Here is a 21,656-nt window from a genome sequence, read left to right as displayed (position 1 = left end):
TCTGCCCATGGGTACTGTTCATGCTTTAATAAAACGACTCTTTTGGCATCAAACATGTCTCGAGAATTCTTTCTTGACCTTTCACTCCCAACCCCCAACATTTCACATTAGAAACAACAGTTAAGTTGAAGAACTTAATGAGAAAAGGACATGTATTATATACTCCTATTAAGGATCTAGGACAGGCAAATCCATAGAGACAAAGCTGATTAGTGGTTGTGGAAAGATGGTGAGAGCAAGGATTAAGGAGTGATTCCTTAATGGGTACAGGTTTCTTTTAAGGGCTGACTCGACGATGGTTGCAGAAACTTATGACTATATAAAGGGCCTTAGAAAAATAAAAAATGAAGGCCACTGAATTGTGCAAAATAATTAAAAGAGTGAATTATATGGTTAGTGAATTTTGTCTCAATTTTTAAAAATTAAGGAAGCTGGCATAGGACATACTTAATTCTTCCAAGGACGTGAATGAGAAAAAAAGCACAAAAAAGGAGAAAAAGCACAAAATGGCGGCAAGCCGCTCGGGTCACGTGACCGCCGATTCTTTCCTTCCCACCCTAACAAAAGTGTTTTCTTCAGAGCTGGCGCTGAGACTCCGCCGGCTCATTGTTATGGGAATCCCAGGTAACTCTTCTCAGGCGCGCTCTCGTTCTAGCCGCGTAGTGAAAGCGGTGAGCGTATTGAAGGCGAGCTGGGGAGCGCGCACGTAGAACGTAAACTCGTAAGCGCCGTCTTCGGAGAGATGAGGAGGAGGGGAGAGGCGTGGAGGTAGAGGGGGAAGTTGGCGCATGCGCCCAAGGCTGACGGGTTTGAAATGGCCTCGGTGTTAGCCGGGACCCGATTCAGGTGAAGGTTTGGTCCTCGCGGTTGGAGCAGCGGGCGGCAGAACCGGGGTTCTTAACGTTCTTTCGGATCCGCGGAAGGGCCGGGATCGACTGTTTTGGTAGCACGGCATCCGTAGGCCAGCGACGGTGGGGTTCTCGTTGGACNCGGGTCGAAGCAGGCCCCGCGCGGCAGGCCCCTCCCCCACCGCTTCCTTTCCCCCCGCCTTTTCTCCCCCGGGGTTTTTCAGGTGCCCCCAGCACCCCTCAGCCTCGGTCTGGCGGGTAGAGAGGGGTTGCCGAGCGCCATCCCTCGCTGCGGAGCCGTTGAGCTTTAGCTTCCCGGTCCCCGGCCCAGGGCGGTTGGCGGCTGGCGGCGGGGGGGGGTTGGGGGATAGAGGCTCTCTGCTCCGCATGGTGGTTAAGGGGATCGGGACTTTCAATACCCCAGTCTTGGCGCTTCGCCCAGTCTCGTGAGACGTAAGATTCCGTCTTCCATGGTCAGCGTCCCGCAAAGAGCTTGGGCCGGAGGAAGATGGATGGCAGCGCTCTNTTTTTGGGGGGGGGTGGGGGTTCTCAGCGATGGTTCCGTAGGGGGCATCCGTTATTTCAACTGTCTTTCCCCCTCGAGGACGGGGAGAGAAAAGGAGCCCCTTGGCCCTTCCCATCCCGAGAAAGTAAGAAGGTGTTCGTTATTTAGATGATAGTCTTAAATACCTTTGTTCAGTGTCTCGTCCCGATTTCCGTTATTGGTTATACCACTTTCAGTCCCCAACTCATTGCCAAAAGAAACACGCAGGCTTTATTTTCTTTGAACCCGAAGCTGTGTAATTCTTTTTGTTAAGACTTGGGTTGATAACAGCACATGGTCGTCTGTTGAAATGTGAGTTTGTAGTCACAGAAGTGCCTTTCTCACTAGTCCACCCCTAATGTCATATTTTGAAATTGGGTATTTTTGGTGAGCTACTTGATGTAAAATGTTTTTGCTGCATATCAGACGTTCGTGTACACCTTGTTATTTATACTGTGATCTACAGAGGTGTCCTTGACAAATTTCTTTAAAATAATACTTTCATGATATTTATAGTTTTGAAGTTTAAAATGTGGATTCTTTGTTTATAGATCGCTGCTATAGAAGACAAACAAGCGAAGGGTTTTTCCTCCCCTTTCATCATGGCTCAATTTGGAGGACAGAAGAATCCGCCATGGGCTACTCAGTTTACAGCCACTGCGGTGTCTCAGCCAGGTCAGGCTACTGAACACAAGTACTGTAAACTTGCGGGTTGGGGGCAGGACATGTTACAGCTGCGAATTAGGCTATACGTAGTATTGTAAAATGTTCCCAAATGATGTATCTTTTACTTGCGAAGCTTTTAAAAATTCATTCTCTCTCTCTCTGTCTCAAAAATAAATATTTAAAAAAAAATTTTTAATTTATGGGTCAACTAGCAAAACATGTTTTATGCTGCAGATTGAACAGTTTTTTCTAGTTTTCCAAACATTAAATTATTAATTTTGATTTAATTAGGTTAGCTACTCGATTGATTAGAGGTTACCTTATTTGGCATGTTAAGGTGTCAGTATTCACAAGTTATATTTAAAAATAAATGTGTTAAAAATTTTATATTTTATGAGAAATTATATATGACTGCTTTTCAGTTGTTTGAATTTAAAGTACAAACCCAACTCTAAAGAATTTTCCAAGCAAAGGAGAAAGATAAATAGATATAAAAGGAGCCAGTGAATATTTACATTTCCTAAATAAGGTCAACAAAAACGTATTGAAAATATTTCAGTGAACTTGTGGGGATGAGCACTGAGTGTTATGTGGAAACTAATTTGACAATAAACTATTAAAAAAAAAAAAGAAAATATTTCAGTGAGCTTTTTTCCTTTGCTTGCAGGAAGATTTTTTTTTAACACCATTTTCTTGACTCATGGTTTGAATCTTAAATAAGTTTCCCAAGGATTCTATGGAATTAATTTGAGTTTCTTTGAGTGTTCAGAAAAGTTGAAGCTTATTCTGTTGAGTATATATATATTTTTGACATCTCTAATAATGGTTCTTTGCCACGTTTTATGTACTTAAAGTATCTATTTTAGTAATCAAGGTCAGTTATAGATACACTATAATCTTCTGACTTGGGTGTTCTAGAATGTAATGGACATGATTATCTTGTTATGTAGGTGACCTTTCTCCTTAAAGAAGTAGATACTTTAGCGTTTTTATTTTACTCTCTCTTCATTTAGGGGGTTAAATGACCAGTTCTGCAAGTAACTGAAGATATTATGCAATAGTAGTTATAGATTATATTTAATTCAGATCCAGGTATTTCTTTATGTTAAATAATGGGGACTCTGGTATTAGTTTTGATGAAACAGGAATTCTTAGCAATTACTGTGTGTCCAGAAGCAAGTGTTACATACTTGTATGCTGGTAAACTAAGTGTGTTTTACCTGCTTTTTTCTGCATATAATTTGTTTTAAATTTGTATCTGTATAAATAAAATAGCTGTTATGGTAAAAGCTACTTTCTGTAGCTCTTAACATTTGTATTGTAATTACTTAAGTATAGGTTATACCCTTTTTGTTTCTATTTTCAGGCTGAGCAAAGGAGACAGCAAAGGGTTTATAAAAATGTCAAGCACGAAGTCAATAGTAAAGATAGGTCTCCTTTTCCATATTTAGCTATAGACTCCAAATATAAATAATGGGATTTGTGTAAATGGAACTTGTGTTTTGTGCTGTAGGAAATTACGGGTTATCTTAGACCTGTTAATCAGAGTTTTTCAAAATCAAATTTTATTGACATATCATGATTTCAGTAAGTAGGCAAGTGTTTTGTCAGCATCTGTCTACTCTTAGCTTTCCTGTAAAATTCCTGGTGTAGGCTCTAAATGGAATGCTCTAGTGATACTGTTTTTATTAAAATGTATACTTTTCAGGTGCTGTATATCAGGCTGCTTCCTTAAAGCTTGCTATTTTCTTGCCTTCATCTTAAGGTCTTATTTGTGATTAATCATCTTATTGGATCTGATTTTTAGAGACATGCAAATTTTTGTAAAAGATAAATTTTCAATCCTCAGGCAATTAGAATGTCTTACATCTCCTCTCAATGGAGAACATTTTTTTTAAAGATTAATTTTTTGGGATGCCTGGATGGCTCTGTCGGTTAAACTTCTGACTCTTGATCTCAGCCCCATGTTGGGTCTGCACTGGGCATGAAGCCTACTTTAAAAAAAAAAAAAAGATTTTATTTTTAAGTAATCTCCACACCTAACATGGGGCTTGAACTCTCACAACCCTGAAATCAAGAATCAGATGCTAGCTAAAAAAAAAAAAAAAAGAATCAGATGCTAGCTGATTGAGGCAGCCTGGTGCCCCTCAATGGAGAATACTGTAACCTAATTATAGTGCCTTAAGTTTTCTCCTGGCAGCTTCAAATACAATTTGAGACAAAATTTCAACAAAGGACATAAAAGGACTTAATCAACAATAATTGCACCTTGAATAAACCTCATTGGCTACGATATTGTCACTGCACAAAGCTGTATAAGGACTTAAGTCAGTAGTGTAGGTGTCACTTTTTACTCTATTGAAAAAACAAAATACATGTATTAGTATCAGAGGCTACTGCCATAAATCAGATGATCATGAAACAGAAAAAGGTTAACTGAATAGTTCAACTTGAATTGAATATTTTATCTTTGTGCCTATATTTCTGACTCATTTTCTCTTGAGAGCAATATGAAAATTACTACTTTTGGGCACCTGGGTGCCTCTGTTGGTTAATCTTTCAGCTCTTGATTTTGGCTCAGGTCATGATCCTCACGGTTCCTGGGTTCTAGCCCTGCTTGGGATTGTCTCCCTCTTTCTGACTCTCCTCTGCATTTGGCATGCATTCTCTCCCCACCCTCTCAAAGTAAATAGCTTTAAAAAATTGCTACTTTTCTGTTGTATAACTTAACATAGTTTTGTTCGGTTAAAGACTATGCTATTCCATTTTCTAGTAAGGATATTTCTGGCATTTTTACTAACTTTGAAAATTCTCAGTGAGCAGTGACAGGAAAATTTCACTGCATTCATGCAGATGACTTAAGTAAAACTTAAGTAAAAGGATGCATACTCAAAATGTATTGTTGAAATATGTTGTAAAAGTGAATATTTGTATTTGAATTGTTTCTGATTAATTTTACTACTGGGCATATTCACTTAAAAAGTTACTAACTCCTAGGTGTCATCATTTGTCATCTTTGATTTTCTTTTTCTTTACCCCCATATTCAATCAAATGTCAAATCTGGGCTTTTTTTCCCGTTTGAAAATGCCTCTGGTATACTCTTATTTTACATTTAGGACCGGGGCACTTCACGTTTGATTAACTGTCAGAGCAGCTTTCTCTTGCTTACAGTTCATATCCCAGAGTTTCTTGCCTGGGGCCTTTCCCTACTTTTCCCAAGCCTAATCCAGGATGCTTACCATAGATCCTTAAGTCAAAAAGTTCTTTTTCCCATCTGTCACTTGGTGGCGTTGCTCTTTGTTTATTATCCTTTATTTAGTTCTGGTTGCTTTTATTTGCTTTCTTCTTTTACTTACTGCATAGGCTACTTGTTATTTCTCTCTCCGCTCCAATGTATATGTCAGATGTCATACTCCTAAAGCATAATTTCTTTCTAAATCACAGAATTTTTCAGAGCTGGATGGAACCTAGCTAGATTCTGTCTCAGCTCCTTTCTCTAACACATAAGGAATTTGAGGCCCAGAAAGGTGAAGAAATTTGTTTAGGTCTTACAGAACATTACTGGAGAGTCCATGTTAGGACATCAGAATTGGGGTTCATTATATCTTCTATTTTTCTCTTACTCATCTGCAAAAGTATCTTCAAATACTTTTAGAATTCATTTAAAATTTTTTGAGATGGTATTCAAGATGTTCTGTCTTTCCAGCCCAAATCTCACTTCTTCCACACTGAAGTGTGTGTGTGTTAAGGATTATTTTGAGAGAGAGGAGCATGAGTCCACAGATGGGGGAGGGGTGGAGAGAGTCCCAATCAGGTTCCACACTGTCAGCCTGGAGCCCAGCACAGGGCTGGAACTCACGGACCTTAAGATCATGACCTGAGGGGTGCCTGGGTGGCTTAGTCGGTTGAGCGTCTGACTTTCACTTAGGCATGATCTCGCGGTTCGTGGGTTCGAGCCCCGCGTCGGGCTCTGTGCTGACTGCCAGCTCAGAGCCTGGAGCCTGTTTCAGTCTGTGACTCCCTCTCTCTCTGACCCTCCCCTGCTCACACTGTCTCTCTCTCTCCCTCCTAGAAATAAATAAAAAAAAAATTAAAAAAAAATAAAATAAAGGATTAATTATTAAAAAAAAAAAAAAAGACCATGACCTGAAATGAAACCAAGAGTCCAATGCTGAACTGACTGAGCCCTTGTGGCACCCATGAAATAATTGTTCTTAATATTTTTCTTTTTTATTCCATTTCCTCGCTGAAGTGCTGTGTTATGTATTTAGTGACATTCCTATTTGGTTCCAGAACTTTTAGGTTCAAAAGTTTTAACAGTTTTCTGTGTATAAATAGACATTGATAGAGATAGCTGGCCAACCCCTGATTGAATCTTGAGGAGATATTTATTTTTATTTACTCTTATTTTTTACTTTTTAAGTACTATCTACAGCCAATGTGGGGCTCAAACTCATCACCTCAGGATCAAGAGTTATAGGATCACTGAGCCAGCCATGTGCCCCACTGATTGAATCTTTAGCCCTTAGATTAATTATCTAGACTAGGGGTAGTTTATAGATTTGACTGGAAATATTTGCATTTGTGTATGTATATAATCACAACAATTAAAAATTTTTTTTAACGTTTATTTATTTTTGAGAGAGAGAGAGAGCACGAGCTGGGGAGGGGCAGAGAGAAAGGGAGACACAGAATCTGAAACAGGCTCCAGACTCTGGGCTGACAGCCTAGAGACCGATGTGGGGCTTAAACCCACAAACCACAGGATCATGACCTGAGCCAAAACTGGACACTTAACCAACTGAGCTACCCAGGCGCCCCTGGCTTAACCCTCTTTAAGCACTACTAGTGCTGTGTGTAATAGCAGGTAGTCTCTAAAACCTTATTTCAAGAGTAAAGAAAAATACATATAAAATCTTTTAAGGCTCATTTCCCCCCTTCAGACTCTGAGTATGCCTTACCTGTGCTTATTCAGTGAGAGATGCATTAACACTTATTATCAACCAGTGAGTGGCCCATCTCTCTGTCCTAACTTGAGCATGCAACTTATGTTTATGCAAAGCTGTGGCTTCTCGTGCACTATGTGTTTTACGATCTGGGAAATAATTTCACTCTATTATAGCTGAAAATGTATTGGAAGTAACAGTGAAAAAAAGTTTTGTTTGTTTATTTTGAGAGAGAGTGCGCTTGAGGTGGCAGGGGCAGGTAGTGCTTGATCTCATGAACCATGAGATCATGACCTGAGTTAAGATCAAGAGCCAGATGCTTAACCAACTGAGCCACTCAGGCGCCCCTGGAAATAATCTTGAAAGCTTGAATATTAACTTTGGACCATACAAGACTCCTTGAAATAAATAGAACTGAAAATCAGGTGAATATCAAAGGCAACTAAGGACAGAAGAAATCATAGGACATTATGAATAGTGTCTTCAACTGCCTGAAAGGGAAATTATTGTTGACCAACAATTATTTGAATAATAGCTAGAAGAGACGATAGCCAGGATCACTAGTTATCAATTCCTTGGGACTTCAGAAGAATGGGATAGCAGTTGTCTTCAAGGGTATTAATCTTTGTAGAGATTGTAAGAAAACCATATAATACAGATTAGTTAAGGCTTTGCCTTTTTCTTAGAGAACACTGACCACGAGAAGAGCTTTCTTTTATGATGGATATATATCTTCAGTTTCTGATTTGGTAGCCACTAGTCACACAGGGCTGTTGAGTGCTTTATTTTATTTAAATTTTAAAAACTTTTTAGGGGCGCCTGGGTGGCTCAGTCGGTTAAGCGTCCGACTTCAGCTCAGGTCATGATCTCATGGTTCGTGGGTTCGAGCCCCGCGTCGGGTTCTGTTCAGCTCAGACAGCTCAGAGCCTGGAGCCTGCTTCAGATTCTGTGTCTCCCTCTCTCTCTGCCCCTCCCCTGCTCACGCTCGCTCTCTCTCTCTCTCTCTCTTTTTCTCTCTCTCTCTCTCAGAAATAAATAAAACATTAAAAATTTTTTAAAAATTAAAAAATAAAAAAAAAGTTTTTAGTGCTTTTTTTTGAGAGAGAGATATACACACAGTGTGAGTGGGGGAGGAGAGAGAGGGAGACACAGAATCTGAAGCAGGCTCCAGGCTCTGAGCTGTCAGCACAGAGCCCCATGTGGGGCTTGAACTCATGAACTGTGAGATCATGACCTGAGCCGAAGTGGGACACTTAACCTACTGAGCCAGCCAGATGCCCCCTGTTGAGTACTTTAAGTGTGGTTACTTTGAGGAGCACCTGGGTAGCGCAGTCGGTTAGGTGTCAGGCTCTTGATTTCTGTTCAGGTCATGATCTCACAGTTGTGAGTTTGAGCCCCATATCAAGCTCTGTGCTGATATAGTGGGGAACCTGCTTGGGATTCTCTGTCTCCTTCTCTCTCTGCCCCTCCCTGCTCACGCTTTCACTCTCAAAAATAAACATTTAAAAAAACAGTGTGGTTACTGTAACTAAGGAACTAAATTTCTAATTCTATTTAATTTCACTAATTGACTGATAGAACATGCACACGAGCTGATGAGAGTCAGAGAGAGTCCCAAGCAGGCTCTGGGCTGACAGTGTAGAGTCTGGTGTGGGGCTCCATCTCATGAACTGCGAAATCATGATCTGAGCCGAAATCAAGAGTCTGATGCTTAACTGACTGAGCCACCCAGGCACACCAAAGTTTTACTAATTTATTTATTTATATTTTATTTTTTAATTTTTAAAATTTATTTTAGTTAAAAAACATTTTTTAATGTTTTATTTATTTTTGAGAGGTAGATAGAGACCGTATGAGCAGGGGAGGGTCAGAGAGAGAGGGAGACACAGAATCTGAAACAGGCTCTAGGCTCTGAGCTAGCTGTCTGCACAGAGCCCGACGCGGTTCTCGAACCCACGAACCATGAGATCATGACCTGAGCTGAAGTCAGATGCTTAACTGACTAAGCCATCCAGGCTCCCCAATTTTTAAATTTTGTTTTTAGTGTTTATTCATTTTTGATAGAGCGACAGAGTACTAGCATGGGAGGGGCAGAGAACCGACTGACCCACCCAGGTGCCCCCAAATTTTCACTAATTTAAATTCAAATGGCTACATATGGCTGGTGGCTAATGTATCAAACAGTACAGTCATAGAAGCATACAATGCTTAGAATATGTTAATTTAAAATACTATGTTGTGCTTTAATTCTTTAATTTCTTGTTTTTTAACATTACCCACAACTTAAATTCATTCTATNACCTAAGCGAAAGTCGGATGCTTAACCGACTAAGCCACCCAGGCGCCCCCGTTTCTTATTCTTAATTTGTTATTCTTAAAAGGTATGAATATTTCTAATTAGTGGGTACATTGTGGGCTTAGAGTAGAACCTTGAAAGCCACAAGAATGCATTGATCAATGAGATATTCAGTTTTAAAATAGTCCGTACATGGGAGCATCAGAGATTTTGTAGTTGTGTGAAATCTGAAAAGAATGACAAAAGATTTGTTCACATGATTTGTTACACACACTAGGTGTGTAAGTACTTTGGTAAATCCTTACATTATGAAGAAATCTCTCATGTCTTCATGTTTTTCTTTCTAAATAGTAAGATTGCTCTTTGAACAAGTTGATAGGAAATTTCAAAGGATGAATCATTGCTTAACCAGTGCTTTAAATAATTTTGCATAGCATAAAAAAAAAAGGATGTATCTGACATCAGCTTGAGGTTTTGAATTTTATAAACTCAGAATCCTGATTTCTTTTAGAAAAGATAGAGCATCAAGGTTTAAAGGCAATAAGGATTTTAAAATACAGCAGTGATAGTAACTATTAGTATATTATAAAACAAGTGTTTTTCAGTCATATGAAACTGATTTTATGTTTTAGAAAATGATACATAGTTCTTAAAGGTTTAAGAAAACTTAGCCCTTGGGGCACCTGTATGGCTCAGTCGATTAAGTGTCCGACTTCGGCTTAGGTCATTATCTCACAGTTCATGGTTTCGAGCCCCACTTCAGGCTCTGTGCTGACAGTTCAACCTGGAGCACGCTTCAGATTCTGTGTCTCCCTCTCTCTCTGCCCCTCCCCCACTCATGCTCTGTTCCTCTCAAAAATAAGCATTAGGGGGCGCCTGGGTGGCTTAGTCGGTTAAGCATCCGAATTTCGCTTAGGTCATGATCTCGCGGTTCGTGGGTTCGAGCCCCACGTCGGGCTCTGTGCTGACTGCCAGCTCAGAGCCTGGAGCCTGTTTCAGTCTGTGACTCCCTCTCTCTCTGACCCTCCCCTGCTCACGCTGTCTCTCTCTCTCTCTCTCCTAGAAATAAAGAAAACATTAAAAAAAAAAAAAAAGCATTAGAAAAAATTTAACAAAAAAGGCTATATCACAGATATATAAAAGCCACAGCCAGATGCACAGTGGTTTCACAAAATTTGAATTAACTAGCTAGTGGTGTATACAATCGATAGAATATAAATTTCTTTAACATAAATTTCTAGCAATTGAACCCTTCATTACCAACAGGTATTGACCCTTAAGCAACATGGATTTGAACTGTGTGAGTCCACTTTTATGCATATTTTTCTTTGAAAAGTACAGTATTGTAAATGTAGTTTCCTTAGGATTTTCTTTTCTGACTTTATTGTAAGAATACAGCATATAACATTACATACAACATATGCTAACCGTTCATGTTACTGGTAAGGCTTTCTGTCAGCAGTAGGCTATCAGTAGTTTTGTGTTTTTTTAACATAAGGTTAGAGATACTTTATTTTTACTTATAAATTTTTTTTAATGTTTTTTTATTTATTTCTGAGAGAGTGAGAGACCACGTGAGCAGGGGAGGGTCAGAGAGAGAGGGAGACACAGAATCTGAAACATGCTCCAGGCTCTGATCTGGCTGTCAACACAGAGCCTCACGTGGGGCTCAAACCCACGAACTGTGAAATCATGACCTGGGCCAAAGTCAGACGCTTAACCGACTGAGCCACCCAGGCACCCCTAGATTAGGTGCTTTGTTTAGTTCATTAATGTTCTCAGTTTTCTTCTTGTATAGCAAAATACTGTTCTTTGTATGAGGGTGTTTGCTAATAGTTACAGAGCAGCATTTTTCCCAATTATTTTCAGGTAAAAGCAAGATGCTTTGCAAAAGGGCGTGTTCCATGAGTAAATATTACTTTTATGGCAGTCTTTTGAGGTTCATAATGCTTAGTTGGCATATTAAGGGATCTGAGTAAAAATATGTTCTTAATTCATTGTTTCCTGTACTTTTTAAAAAATTTTTTTCCTATACATTTTTTTAAAGTTTATTTATTTTGAGAGAGTTAGTGTGCACAGGCACGCTCAAGTGAGGAAGGGCAGAAAGAGAGGGAGAGAGAGAATCCCAAGGAGGCTCTGTGGTGTTAGTACAGGGCCTGACATAGTGCTCATCCCTTAAACTGTGACTCCCTGGGTTGAGGTGAAACCATGAGTTGGATCCTCAACCTACTGAGCAACCCAGATGCCCCTAGAGTTTATTTATTTTGAAAGGCAGGTGGTGCATATGAGAGGGTTTGGGAGACAGAATCCCAACTAGGCTCCTTGCTGTCAGTGCAGAGCCTGATGCAGGGCTCCATCCCAGGACCTTGAGATCATAACCTGAGCATAATATCAAGAGTCATTCAATCACCTGAGCCACTGAGCCACCCAGGTGCCCCAACTTTTTTTTTTTAATGTAAGCTTTGTGTCCGTTGTAGGGCTTGAATCCATGACCTCATGGTTTACTAGCTGAGACGGTTGGTTACCCTGTTTCTTCGGCTTTTTAAACCTTGGACCCTTTTTTTTTTTTGCTTTCAAACTTTAATGTCCTGGAAAACTAGTTATTGTACCAGAAGATCCAATTTTGGGAAGGATAATAGCATGCTAGACACAATTTTTTTTTATTTTCTTTTTTTTAGATTGCAGCGTTTAGTTGATTGCTTTTTTGCATTCAGTGGAATTGCTTGAAAGCAGCAAGTAAAATCTTAGCCCTGTCTAAGCATACATTAAACAATTACATACCTAAATCTGTTCTTCTGAATTCTTTCCCCAATTTGGTTTAATCAAGTGGTAATTTTAAGTTGATGTGGTTAATTTTGTTGCATTGTCCCATACAGTAGTGCACCGATTTTAAAGTGTTGCTTTGCTGTATTTCCTAGTTTAATAAACCGCTTGTTTGTTTTTCAGAGAGAGCACAGGAATTGGAGAGAAGGGAAGTGGGGGCAGAGAGAGAAAAAGACAAGCCCAAGCAGGCTCTGCGCTCTTTAGGGAGCCTAACAACGTGGCCTCATCCCATGACTCTGGGATCACGACCCGAGCTGAAATCCAGAGTCAGACCTGAAATCAAAAGTCAGATTCTTGGGGTGCCTGGGTGGCTCAGTTGGGTAAGCATCCGACTTCAGCTCAGGTCATGATCTCACAGTTCGTGGGTTCGAGCTCCACATCGGGCCCTTTGCTGACAGCCAGAGCAGAGCCTGGAGCCTGCTTCAGATTCTGTATCTCCCTCTCTCTCTGACCTTCCCCTCCTCGCGCTGTCTCCCTCTCTCTCAGAAATAAATAAAAAACAAAGTCAGATGCTTACCCGACTGAGCCACCCAGGCTCACCCTTTTAAGATTTAATTAATTTATTTTTTCAGCTTTTTTTTTAATGTTTTATGTATTTCTGAGAGAGAGAGACAGAGACAGCATGAACAGGGGAGGGTCAGAGAGAGAGGGAGACACAGAATTAGAAACAGGCTCCAGGCTCTGAGCTGGCTGTCAGCACAGAGCTGGATGCGGGGCTTGAACCCATGCACTGTGAGATCATGACCTGAGCCGAAGTCGGACGAGCCACCCAGACACCCCTAAGATTTTATTTTTAAGAAATCTGCACCCAACATGGGACTTGAACTTACAAACCCGAGATCGAGAGTCCCATCCTCTACCAACTGAGTCCGCCTGGTGCCCCTAGTTTTATAAATCTTTAATGCAAAGTAGAAGTACATGAACATTTTGTGCAGCAGAAAGTTATAGGATGGATAACTTTCAGCAACACTATTTGTGATGTATGATTCTCACCTTGAAGATAAAACAGTAAATTCTACATTAGTAAAATAAGACCATTTATTTTCTACTCTTTTTCCTAAAAATACTTCTTGAGACTACTTTAGACTTTTGATCTAGATAAGGTTGGTTGTGTTCTAGGGTGCCTGGGTGACTCAGTTGGTTAAGCATCTAACTTTGGCTCAGGTCATAATCTCACGTTTTATGAGTTCGAGCCCTGTGTTAGGCTCAGTGCTTTAGATTCTGTGTCGCCCTCTCTCTCTGTCTCTCCCCTGCTCATGCTCTCTCTCTTTCTCAAAAATAAATAAAATGTTTTAAATAGTTTTAAAAAAACCCAGTAAATTCTAGATTACTAAAATAAGACAATTTATTTTCTGCTCTTTTTCCAAAAAATACTTTTTGAGAGTACTTTAGATTTTTGTTCTAGGTAAGGTTGGTTGTGTTCATTGTGTAGTTTAATTTTATAAAATTATGTTTTCAATCATGACATCAACATTAAGTATAAAGCCACTGGGATCTGGAATGGTACTCAAATCTGTTAAATTTAACAAGCATTACTCAAATTCTGCTTTAGGTTATTACTAAGCAGTTACAACATTGTTTATAGCTAAGCACTCATGGAGGATTTCTAGAAAGGATCCAAATAATGTTTTCCTTTTCTTTCCTTTTTAATCTCATTTTAGCTGCGTTGGGTGTTCAACAGCCATCACTCCTTGGAGCATCTCCTACCATTTACACACAGCAGACTGCATTAGCAGCAGCGGGCCTTACCACCCAAACCCCAGCGAACTATCAGTTAACTCAGACTGCCGCGCTGCAGCAACAAGCTGCAGCTGCCGCAGCTGCATTGCAACAGGTGAGGCTCCATTATTTTCAAGTTTATTTTTTTATTTATTTTGAGAGAGAGCAAGGGAGCATGAGTGGTGGGGGGNGGGGGGGGGGGGGCTTGGAGAGGGGGAGAGAGAGAGAGAGACAGAGACAGAGAAAGAGAAAGAGAGAAAGAGTATCCCAAGCGGGCTCCATGCTGTCAGTGCAGAGCCTAACGTGGGGCTGTTGTAAGATCAGGACCTCAGCTGAAACCTGAGAGTTGGACACTCAACCAACTCAGCTATCCAGGTACTCCTTTGTTGGCTCTTAATATGTGACCTAGAAAACTATCATATCTGTGTACCCACAGTAGGTACTTTCATTTTTTAAAGGCTTAATCATTGTGGGGTTTTATTATGTTTATTTTTCAGGTTATGAAAATTGTATATGCCTAAGATATATGGAGCAGTGCAGTTGCGTGGTTAAAATTCTTAAATTCTTAAAATGGAGAGTCCTTATAAATCTTTTGCTTGTTTTTGGTGAAGTTTAGCTGTTCAGGAAAATTTTTTTTTACTGTAATTTTGTTTATGTATTTGTATATATGTATATCATTTTTTTGAGAATGAATAAAACTAACATCCATATTTTTCTTTGAAAAAAAATTTTTTTCCAGCAATATTCACAACCTCAGCAGGCCTTGTATAGTGTGCAACAGCAGGTTAGTTTATATTTTCCGTATTAAAAACTGATTTTAAAAAAGCCATTTGTCCCAGATTCAATTTATGTAGATTTTATTTCCTTTCAGTTAATGTATGATTTGAATTCTTTTGGGGTAGGGAAATGAGGTAGGTAAAAAGGAATGCCTCCAAGGAGAGGGATGTAGGAGGGATGTCCTATGGAAATCCAAATCCTCAACTAGCAGCGATTTTTGTCACGTGTTTCTAAGAAAGCATGCAGAGGATAATCTGGAAAGAATCACTCTCTTAGTGAGTCATTGGCCCAGTACTTCTGTCTGGAACATCGAGCCCTCCTGTGCTGTTTTAGACCATGAGAACATGAAAAGGTCCTTTTTCCCATTTGAAATCTAATCCCTAGATAGACTACTGGCTTTGAGCTTTTTTTATTTTTATTTATTTTATTATTATTATTATTTTTAATATAAGCTCTATACACAGCGTGGGACTTTGAGTCAAGAGTTGCACGTTCTATCGACTGAGTCAGGCAGGCACCCCTTGAGCCTTTGTATATATTTTTAAAGCAACAGAATCCTCTCTCCCCTGAATGAAAGGCACCCCTTGAGCCTTTATATATATTTTTAAAGCAACAGAATCCTCTCTCCCCTGAATGAAATTATATATTGAAACCCAATATATAAAATATTAAAATAGAGCTGTTAAAAATGGGTAGAAGCCTCCCCTTGTATTTTCCCGTTCCTACTCTCATAGCACATTTGAACAATTTGAAAACTCCTGACGTAAGGTAAAGGCAAGTTTATGTGGCCCCCTTTCCCTAGTCTTAGAGTATACTTATGTTCTATAGGGTCTTATATCTGTGATAGTAGGAACAGGTAAGAAAAAGTGAACCCAAGGAGAGGCATGTCAAGGAAAAAAGAGTTTGCTTTGCTGGAATCTAGATAGGTTCTAGCCTAAGCACCCACTCAAGGCTTTTCAAGAGTAGTGGTAGTCTTCCTTAGTGTTGTTGAGAGCTTCTGGGATGTATAGGAATCAGGAGGGGAAAAGGAGATATGAGAGAAGGACCAAAAACTTGGATCCAAAACCACTGGATAAACATTAGGCTTCTTAATCCATAAGGTCCTATCCCTAGATCCATGCCCCAATTTCATCCTTAGCTAAGTCCTTTGGGGCTTCAGAAGCATTGCATTTTCTCTGAAGGTTATAGAATCCCCCTAATATTGATGTGAACTTATAAAAATTTGACAAGAGATATCAAAGTTGGCTGCCTGCTTTTCAAAATACTTTTAGACTTATTTTATTAGTTATGAAGTATATCATTAAAGATTATGTGTTAGATTAAACCATATGAAAATGGCAATGTTCAAATGTGATTGCCTTAAAAAATGCCATTGTTTATTCTTTTTTTTTTTTTATTCTTGACTTAGAGAAAAAATAGCAATTTGGTAGATTTAACCTCTAATACATGGTAACCCCCAGGTAAACTGAGTGCTTTGAATAGGACCCCACATAGATTCTTTTATCCCAGCTTAAGTCAATTTTCTATTCCATAATGTAAATATTTTTCTTTTCACACAAATGTCTTGTATTTTCTGGTAATGTTATCCTTTACCATTGGCAGGAAAGTGTATGGTCCTCTATGGTCCCCATGCATGTGACAAATCTGACCATGACAAATGCTTCTCATTTTAGGGGGATATATGTGAATTAGATAGCCGGTGATTTTTTTTTTTTTTTTTAATTATTGAGAGGGAGACAGGGGGGTGGGATGGATGGAGTGTGAATTGGGGACTGGCAGATAGAGGAGGAGACACAGAATCCAAAGCAGGTTCCAGTCTCTAAGCTGTCAGCACAGAGACCGATGTGGGACCTGAACCTCAGACCCGTGAGATCACGACCTGAGCCAATGTTGGACTCTCAACTCACTGAGCTACCCAGGCAACCCTAATTTTATTTTCTTTTATTAGGCTGAGTTTTTCTTTTTGAGTATAGTTGACATAGATTTGTTACATTAGTTTCAGATGTACAACTTAATGATGTGACAAATTTATACACTATGCTGTGTTCACTGCAAATGTGGCTACCATCTGTCTTGTTACATTGCTATTATAACATCACTGTGTTCCTTATGCTATGCTTTTAAAAAAAACTTTTTTATAGCCAGCAACTTTTTTTAATGTTACATATAGTATTCTCAAGGCACATCTGATGGTACATTTTATAACACAGTAGGTGTCAAAGTATGTTTAACATATGATTTCTTCAGAATCCCTCCCCTTTCTGAGTTCCAAATGGAGGAACTGAAAGTGTGATGTTAGGACTGGTGATTCATATTTTGTCTTTGGCAAGATTGTACAAGCATTATTGTAAAATGTAATGTAAAAGAACTGTAAACTAGGAACTTCTACAGTTTATGAAAAATTATTCCGGTTTTGTTTTTTAATTTTTTAATTTGATTTAATTTTTTTATAGTTTATTTTTGAGACAGAGAGAGACAGAGCACGAGTGGGGGAGGGGTAGAGAGAGAGGGAGACACAGAATCTGAAACAGGCTCCAGGCTCTGAGCTAGCTGTCAGCACAGAGCCCGATGTAGGGCTCGAACCCACGAACCATGAGATCGTGACCTGAGCCAAAGTCGGATGCTTAATCGACTGAGCCAACCAGGTGTCCCTGTTTTTTTATTTTTTTAGTGTTTATCTTTAGAGAGAGGGAGTTTGCATGTTTGCTTGCATGTGAGTCTGAGAGGCAGAGAGGGAGAGGGGAGAAAGAATCTCAAGCAGGCTCTACCCTTTCAGAATAGAGCCCCACGTGGGGTTCAGTCTCACCAACTGAGATCTCTAAGCCGAAATCAGGAGTTGACTCTTAACCAACTGAGACCCCAGGGACCCCCTTATGCTGTGCCTTTTCATTCCTGTGACTTAATCACTCCATAACTGGAAGTCTGAATCTCCTTCACTTATTTAGCCCAAACCTCCTCCCTTCCATCAACCATCGTTTCTCTGTGTTTATAGCTCTGATTCTCCTTTTTTGTTTATTCATTTTTTAAAAATTCCACTTATGAGTGAAATTATGTGTTTGTCTTTCTCAGCCTGCCATATCTCACTTAGCATAATAAGACTCTCTAGGTCTCTCTGTGTTGTCTGAAATGGCACAAGCTCATCCTTTTTTGTGGCTGCGTAACATTCCTGTGTGTATATATGTGTGTGTTGGGGGGGTGCTTCCATATGTTGGTTTGTAAATGCTACGGCAAACAGGAGTACATGTATCTTTTCAAATTAGTGTTTTTGTTTTCTTTGGGTAAATATCCAGTAGCGGAATTATTAGATCATATGATACTTTTATTTTTGATTTTATGAGGAATCTCCATACTGTTTTCCACAGTAGCTGTACCAATTTACATTCCACCAGCAGTACATGACGGTTTCTCCACATTCTTGCCAGCACTTAATTTCTTGGATTTTTTAATTTGCCGTTCTGACAAATGTGAAGTAATAGCTCGGTTTAGTTTTGATTTGCATTTCCTTGATGATGCGTGGTGTTGAGCATCTTTTCTGTATGTCTTTGGAAAAATGTCTAGATCCTCTGCCCGTTTTTTAAAATTTCTTTTTAATGTTTTATTTATTTCTGAGAGAGAGAAAGAGAGGGACAGCATGAGCAGGGAAGGGTCAGAGAGAGAGGGAGACAAAGAATCCGAAATAGGCTCCAGGCTCTGTGCCGGTGGTCAGCACAGAGCCTAATGTGGGGCTCAAACTCACGAACTGTGAGATCGTGACCTGAGCTGAAGTCGGACGCTTAATCGACTGAGCCACCCAGGCGCCCCGCCCTTCCCATTTTTTAATAAGATTGGTTTTTGTTGTTAGATTGTGTGAGTTATTCATATATGGGAATTTACCCCTTATTAGATATTATGTAGATATCAAGGATATCATGTAGATAGTCAAGGATACATTTTTAAAGTAATTTCTATACCCAAACATGTGGCTCAGGCTCAGGACCTTGAGATTAAGAGTCCCATGCACTACTAACTGAGCCAGCCAGATGCAAATAGATACCGGATGAAGTTTTTGATACAAGTAGCATATAGATGATACTTAATGATTTCTGTAGCATGGTGAATAACATGTAGTAGAACTAGAAATTTTCTTGTCTAGGGACTCATGAGATTTTATTGTGGGTGTTATTCTTCTGAAATAAGATAAAAGATCAGTTTCTTTATTGAACAAGTTAGTTGGGTTTTTTGTTTTTGTTTTTGTAAGATCAAGCAAATGTTTATTTGAGAGAGAGGAGAGCCAAGCGAGTGAGGGAAGTGTAATGAGAGTGAATCTCAACCAGGCTCTGCACTGCCAGCTCAGAGCCTGATGCAGGGCTTGATTTCCTGAACTGTGCGATCACGACCTCAGCCAACCAAGATCAACAATCGGACACTCAACTGACTGAGCCACCTAGATGCCCCTAAAGAATTTATGTTTTAAGTAATCTCTGCACCCAGTGTGGGGCTCAGAGGTGAAGAGTTCCATGCTCTGCTCACTGAGGCAGCCAGGTGCTCCATTAAATNTCGAACCCACGAACTGCGAGATCATGACCCAAGCGAAAGTCGGACGCTTAACCGACTAAGCCACCCAGGTGCCCCAAGTTACTTATATATTAGATCTACAGTTAGAAGTAGTTGTAGGGAAAAAAAAAGAAATAGTTGTAGGAAACCTTATACCTAATGACTTCTGGTAGTTTTTACCCTAGTTCTTAATTAGAAATGAAGTACCCATTTAATAGGAATTGTTTTTATATAAAGCATCTATGAAACAATTTTGATTGATCATGATTTTCTATTTTCAGTTACAGCAGCCTCAGCAGACCCTTTTAACACAGGTTAGTTTTCCATTACTTTATTTATTTTAGATATCTGAAGACTTGACCAAAATTTTATTTGTATTCTAGTGTTTCTTTCAGGGTTTGAAGATAAATATTGGTTGGACTCACATAATAGTTTAACAATATGTGAATATTTCATGAGAAAACAATTTTGTGGTCATAGTTTGAGAAATGTTGAGTTCCTTCACTGTATATAGGACTTTTTTTTTAATTGTAGAAATTAAGATATTTGTCTTATTGGGCAGGTGTAAAACAAATACTATGGTTTGTCTTGAAGAATTACTGTTTCTTTTTAATGACTTTCTTCCTATTTATATATAGAATTTTTTTTTTTTTTATATAGTCTATTTTTGAGACAGAGCATGAGTGGGGAAGGGGCAGAGAGAGAGGGAGACACAATCCGAAATAGGCTCCGGGCTCTGAGCTGTTAGCACAGAGCCTAATGCAGGGCTTGAACCCACAAACCGTGAGAACTAACCTGAGCTGAAGTTGGGACGCTTAACCAGCTGAGCCACCCAGCCGCCCCTATGTACAGAAGTTTTAATCAGTAATATGTTATTCATGCTTGATTGTGCCAGGAAAGATCAATGAAAGTGTTAACTTTTTTCTTTTTTGTTCCAGTTTTATTGAAGGATAATTGATATATAATACTGTATTAGTTTAAGGTGTATAGTATAATTTGATTTGTGTATATTGTGACATGATTATCATAAGTTTAGTTAATATGTATCACCTCACATAGTTACAAATTTTTTTTTCTGATGAGAACTTTTAAGAGCTTTCTCAGCAACTTTTAAATATACACTACAGTATTGTATTTGCTATACTGTATATTACATCCCTGTATTTACCTTATAACTAGAAGCTTGTGTTTTTTGACCAGCTTCACCCATTCCCTTTACCCATACCTCTGTTAATCAACAATCTGTTCTCTTGTTTGTTAATTTTTTGTGCTTTTTAAGATTTCACACTTACGTGAGATCATATGTATTTGTCTTTCTCTGACTTACTTCACTTATATAGGACTTTCCTGAGTTTCATGACACTACTGTTCTTGAATTTGTGAGAGGGGACTAAAATACACAGGTATTTTTTGTTGTTTGTGTCTTAAGTAATCTCTATACCCAGTATCGTGCTTGAACCTACAACCTGGGTATCGAGTCATTTGCTCCTCCAACTGAGCCAGCCAGGCACTCCTAATATAGGCAGTGGTTTTAAAACTTGTTTCCCTATGGTATCTTCTCTTCTTGGAACAATCTGTGAAAACATCATTTGAGAGAACTTCATGTTGAAGCAGATTTTTTTTTAAGATTTTTTTTTAAAATATTTATCTCATCTTTAAGGTGTTCATGTGTATTTCCTAACTTTAAATAGGTTATTTTTAGCTTTTTGAGTTAGCTTAGAGTAGTCATTCTTAATTACTAGAATATTTCAAATTATTAATTTCATGTTGATTTTGTTTTATAGCCAGCTGTTGCCCTGCCTACAAGCCTTAGCCTGTCTACTCCTCAGCCTGCAGCACAGATAACTGTATCATATCCAACACCCAGATCCAGTCAGCAACAAACCCAACCTCAGAAACAGCGTGTTTTTACAGGTGTAGTTACAAAACTACATGATACGTTCGGATTTGTGGATGAAGATGTATTCTTTCAGCTTAGGTAAACTTAACTTAGGTGTTGACAAATGCCTTCTTGTATTTATTTATTTGTTTATTTATTTTACAGTTTATTTTGAGAGAAAGAGTGCTTATGTGCCTGTCACACAGGCAAGTGGGGGAGGGGCAGAGAGAGGGCAGGGAGAGAGAATCCCTGGCAGGCACTGTATCATCAAGGCAGAGCCCCACACGGAGCTTGAACTCATAATCCACGAGATGGTGACTTGAGGTGAAATCAAGATTTGAATGGTCAGCCTGCTGAGCCACCTAGGTGGCCTAACCTTCTTGTATTTAGCATGAAGGATATTGATAAGGCTGAATAATGGCATAAGATTGTGGTTTATTTCTAATTTTTTTTTTTTAGTCATCCAGTTTGTATTATATTTGTATCTGGCCTTTTTTGATGGAGAATATAAGTGAAGCTATCTTCTGGTTACTGAACATGGTAATTAATGGTGAATTCATTACACATGTTTTATAGGAGTGAGTTAATTTTTTCAACTCTTCATGGGCAGACTTAATAAGATTA

The 21,656-nt window shown here is 39.1% G+C and overlaps 1 protein-coding gene across 4 annotated transcripts in view; it reads left to right on the top strand.

Moving 5' to 3' along the window:
• Positions 1 to 755: 755 nt before the first annotated feature.
• Positions 756 to 21,656, top strand: part of CCAR1 (cell division cycle and apoptosis regulator 1) — a 60,888-nt gene continuing 39,987 nt past the window's right edge. Inside the window, exons 1-6 of one of the 4 annotated variants that reach the window (XM_077778732.1) lie at positions 756 to 846; positions 1,944 to 2,067; positions 13,786 to 13,958; positions 14,583 to 14,627; positions 19,435 to 19,467; positions 20,938 to 21,131. In XM_077778732.1, coding sequence (XP_077634858.1) covers positions 1,995 to 2,067; positions 13,786 to 13,958; positions 14,583 to 14,627; positions 19,435 to 19,467; positions 20,938 to 21,131 — 518 coding nt within the window. In that variant the 5' untranslated portion in view covers positions 756 to 846; positions 1,944 to 1,994. Of the gene's footprint in view, positions 972 to 1,943; positions 2,068 to 13,785; positions 13,959 to 14,582; positions 14,628 to 19,434; positions 19,468 to 20,937; positions 21,132 to 21,656 lie in introns of all 4 variants that reach the window. The other 3 variants (XM_077778734.1, XM_077778731.1, XM_077778735.1) reach the window with 3 other exon arrangements.

The sequence above is a fragment of the Crocuta crocuta genome, unplaced genomic scaffold (genome assembly GCF_008692635.1).
Source record: "Crocuta crocuta isolate KB4526 unplaced genomic scaffold, BGI_CrCroc_1.0 scaffold167, whole genome shotgun sequence".
Taxonomy (NCBI): Eukaryota; Metazoa; Chordata; class Mammalia; order Carnivora; family Hyaenidae; genus Crocuta; species Crocuta crocuta.
Note: the sequence above shows the minus strand (reverse complement) of the source record. Positions and strands in the feature narration are given on the sequence as shown.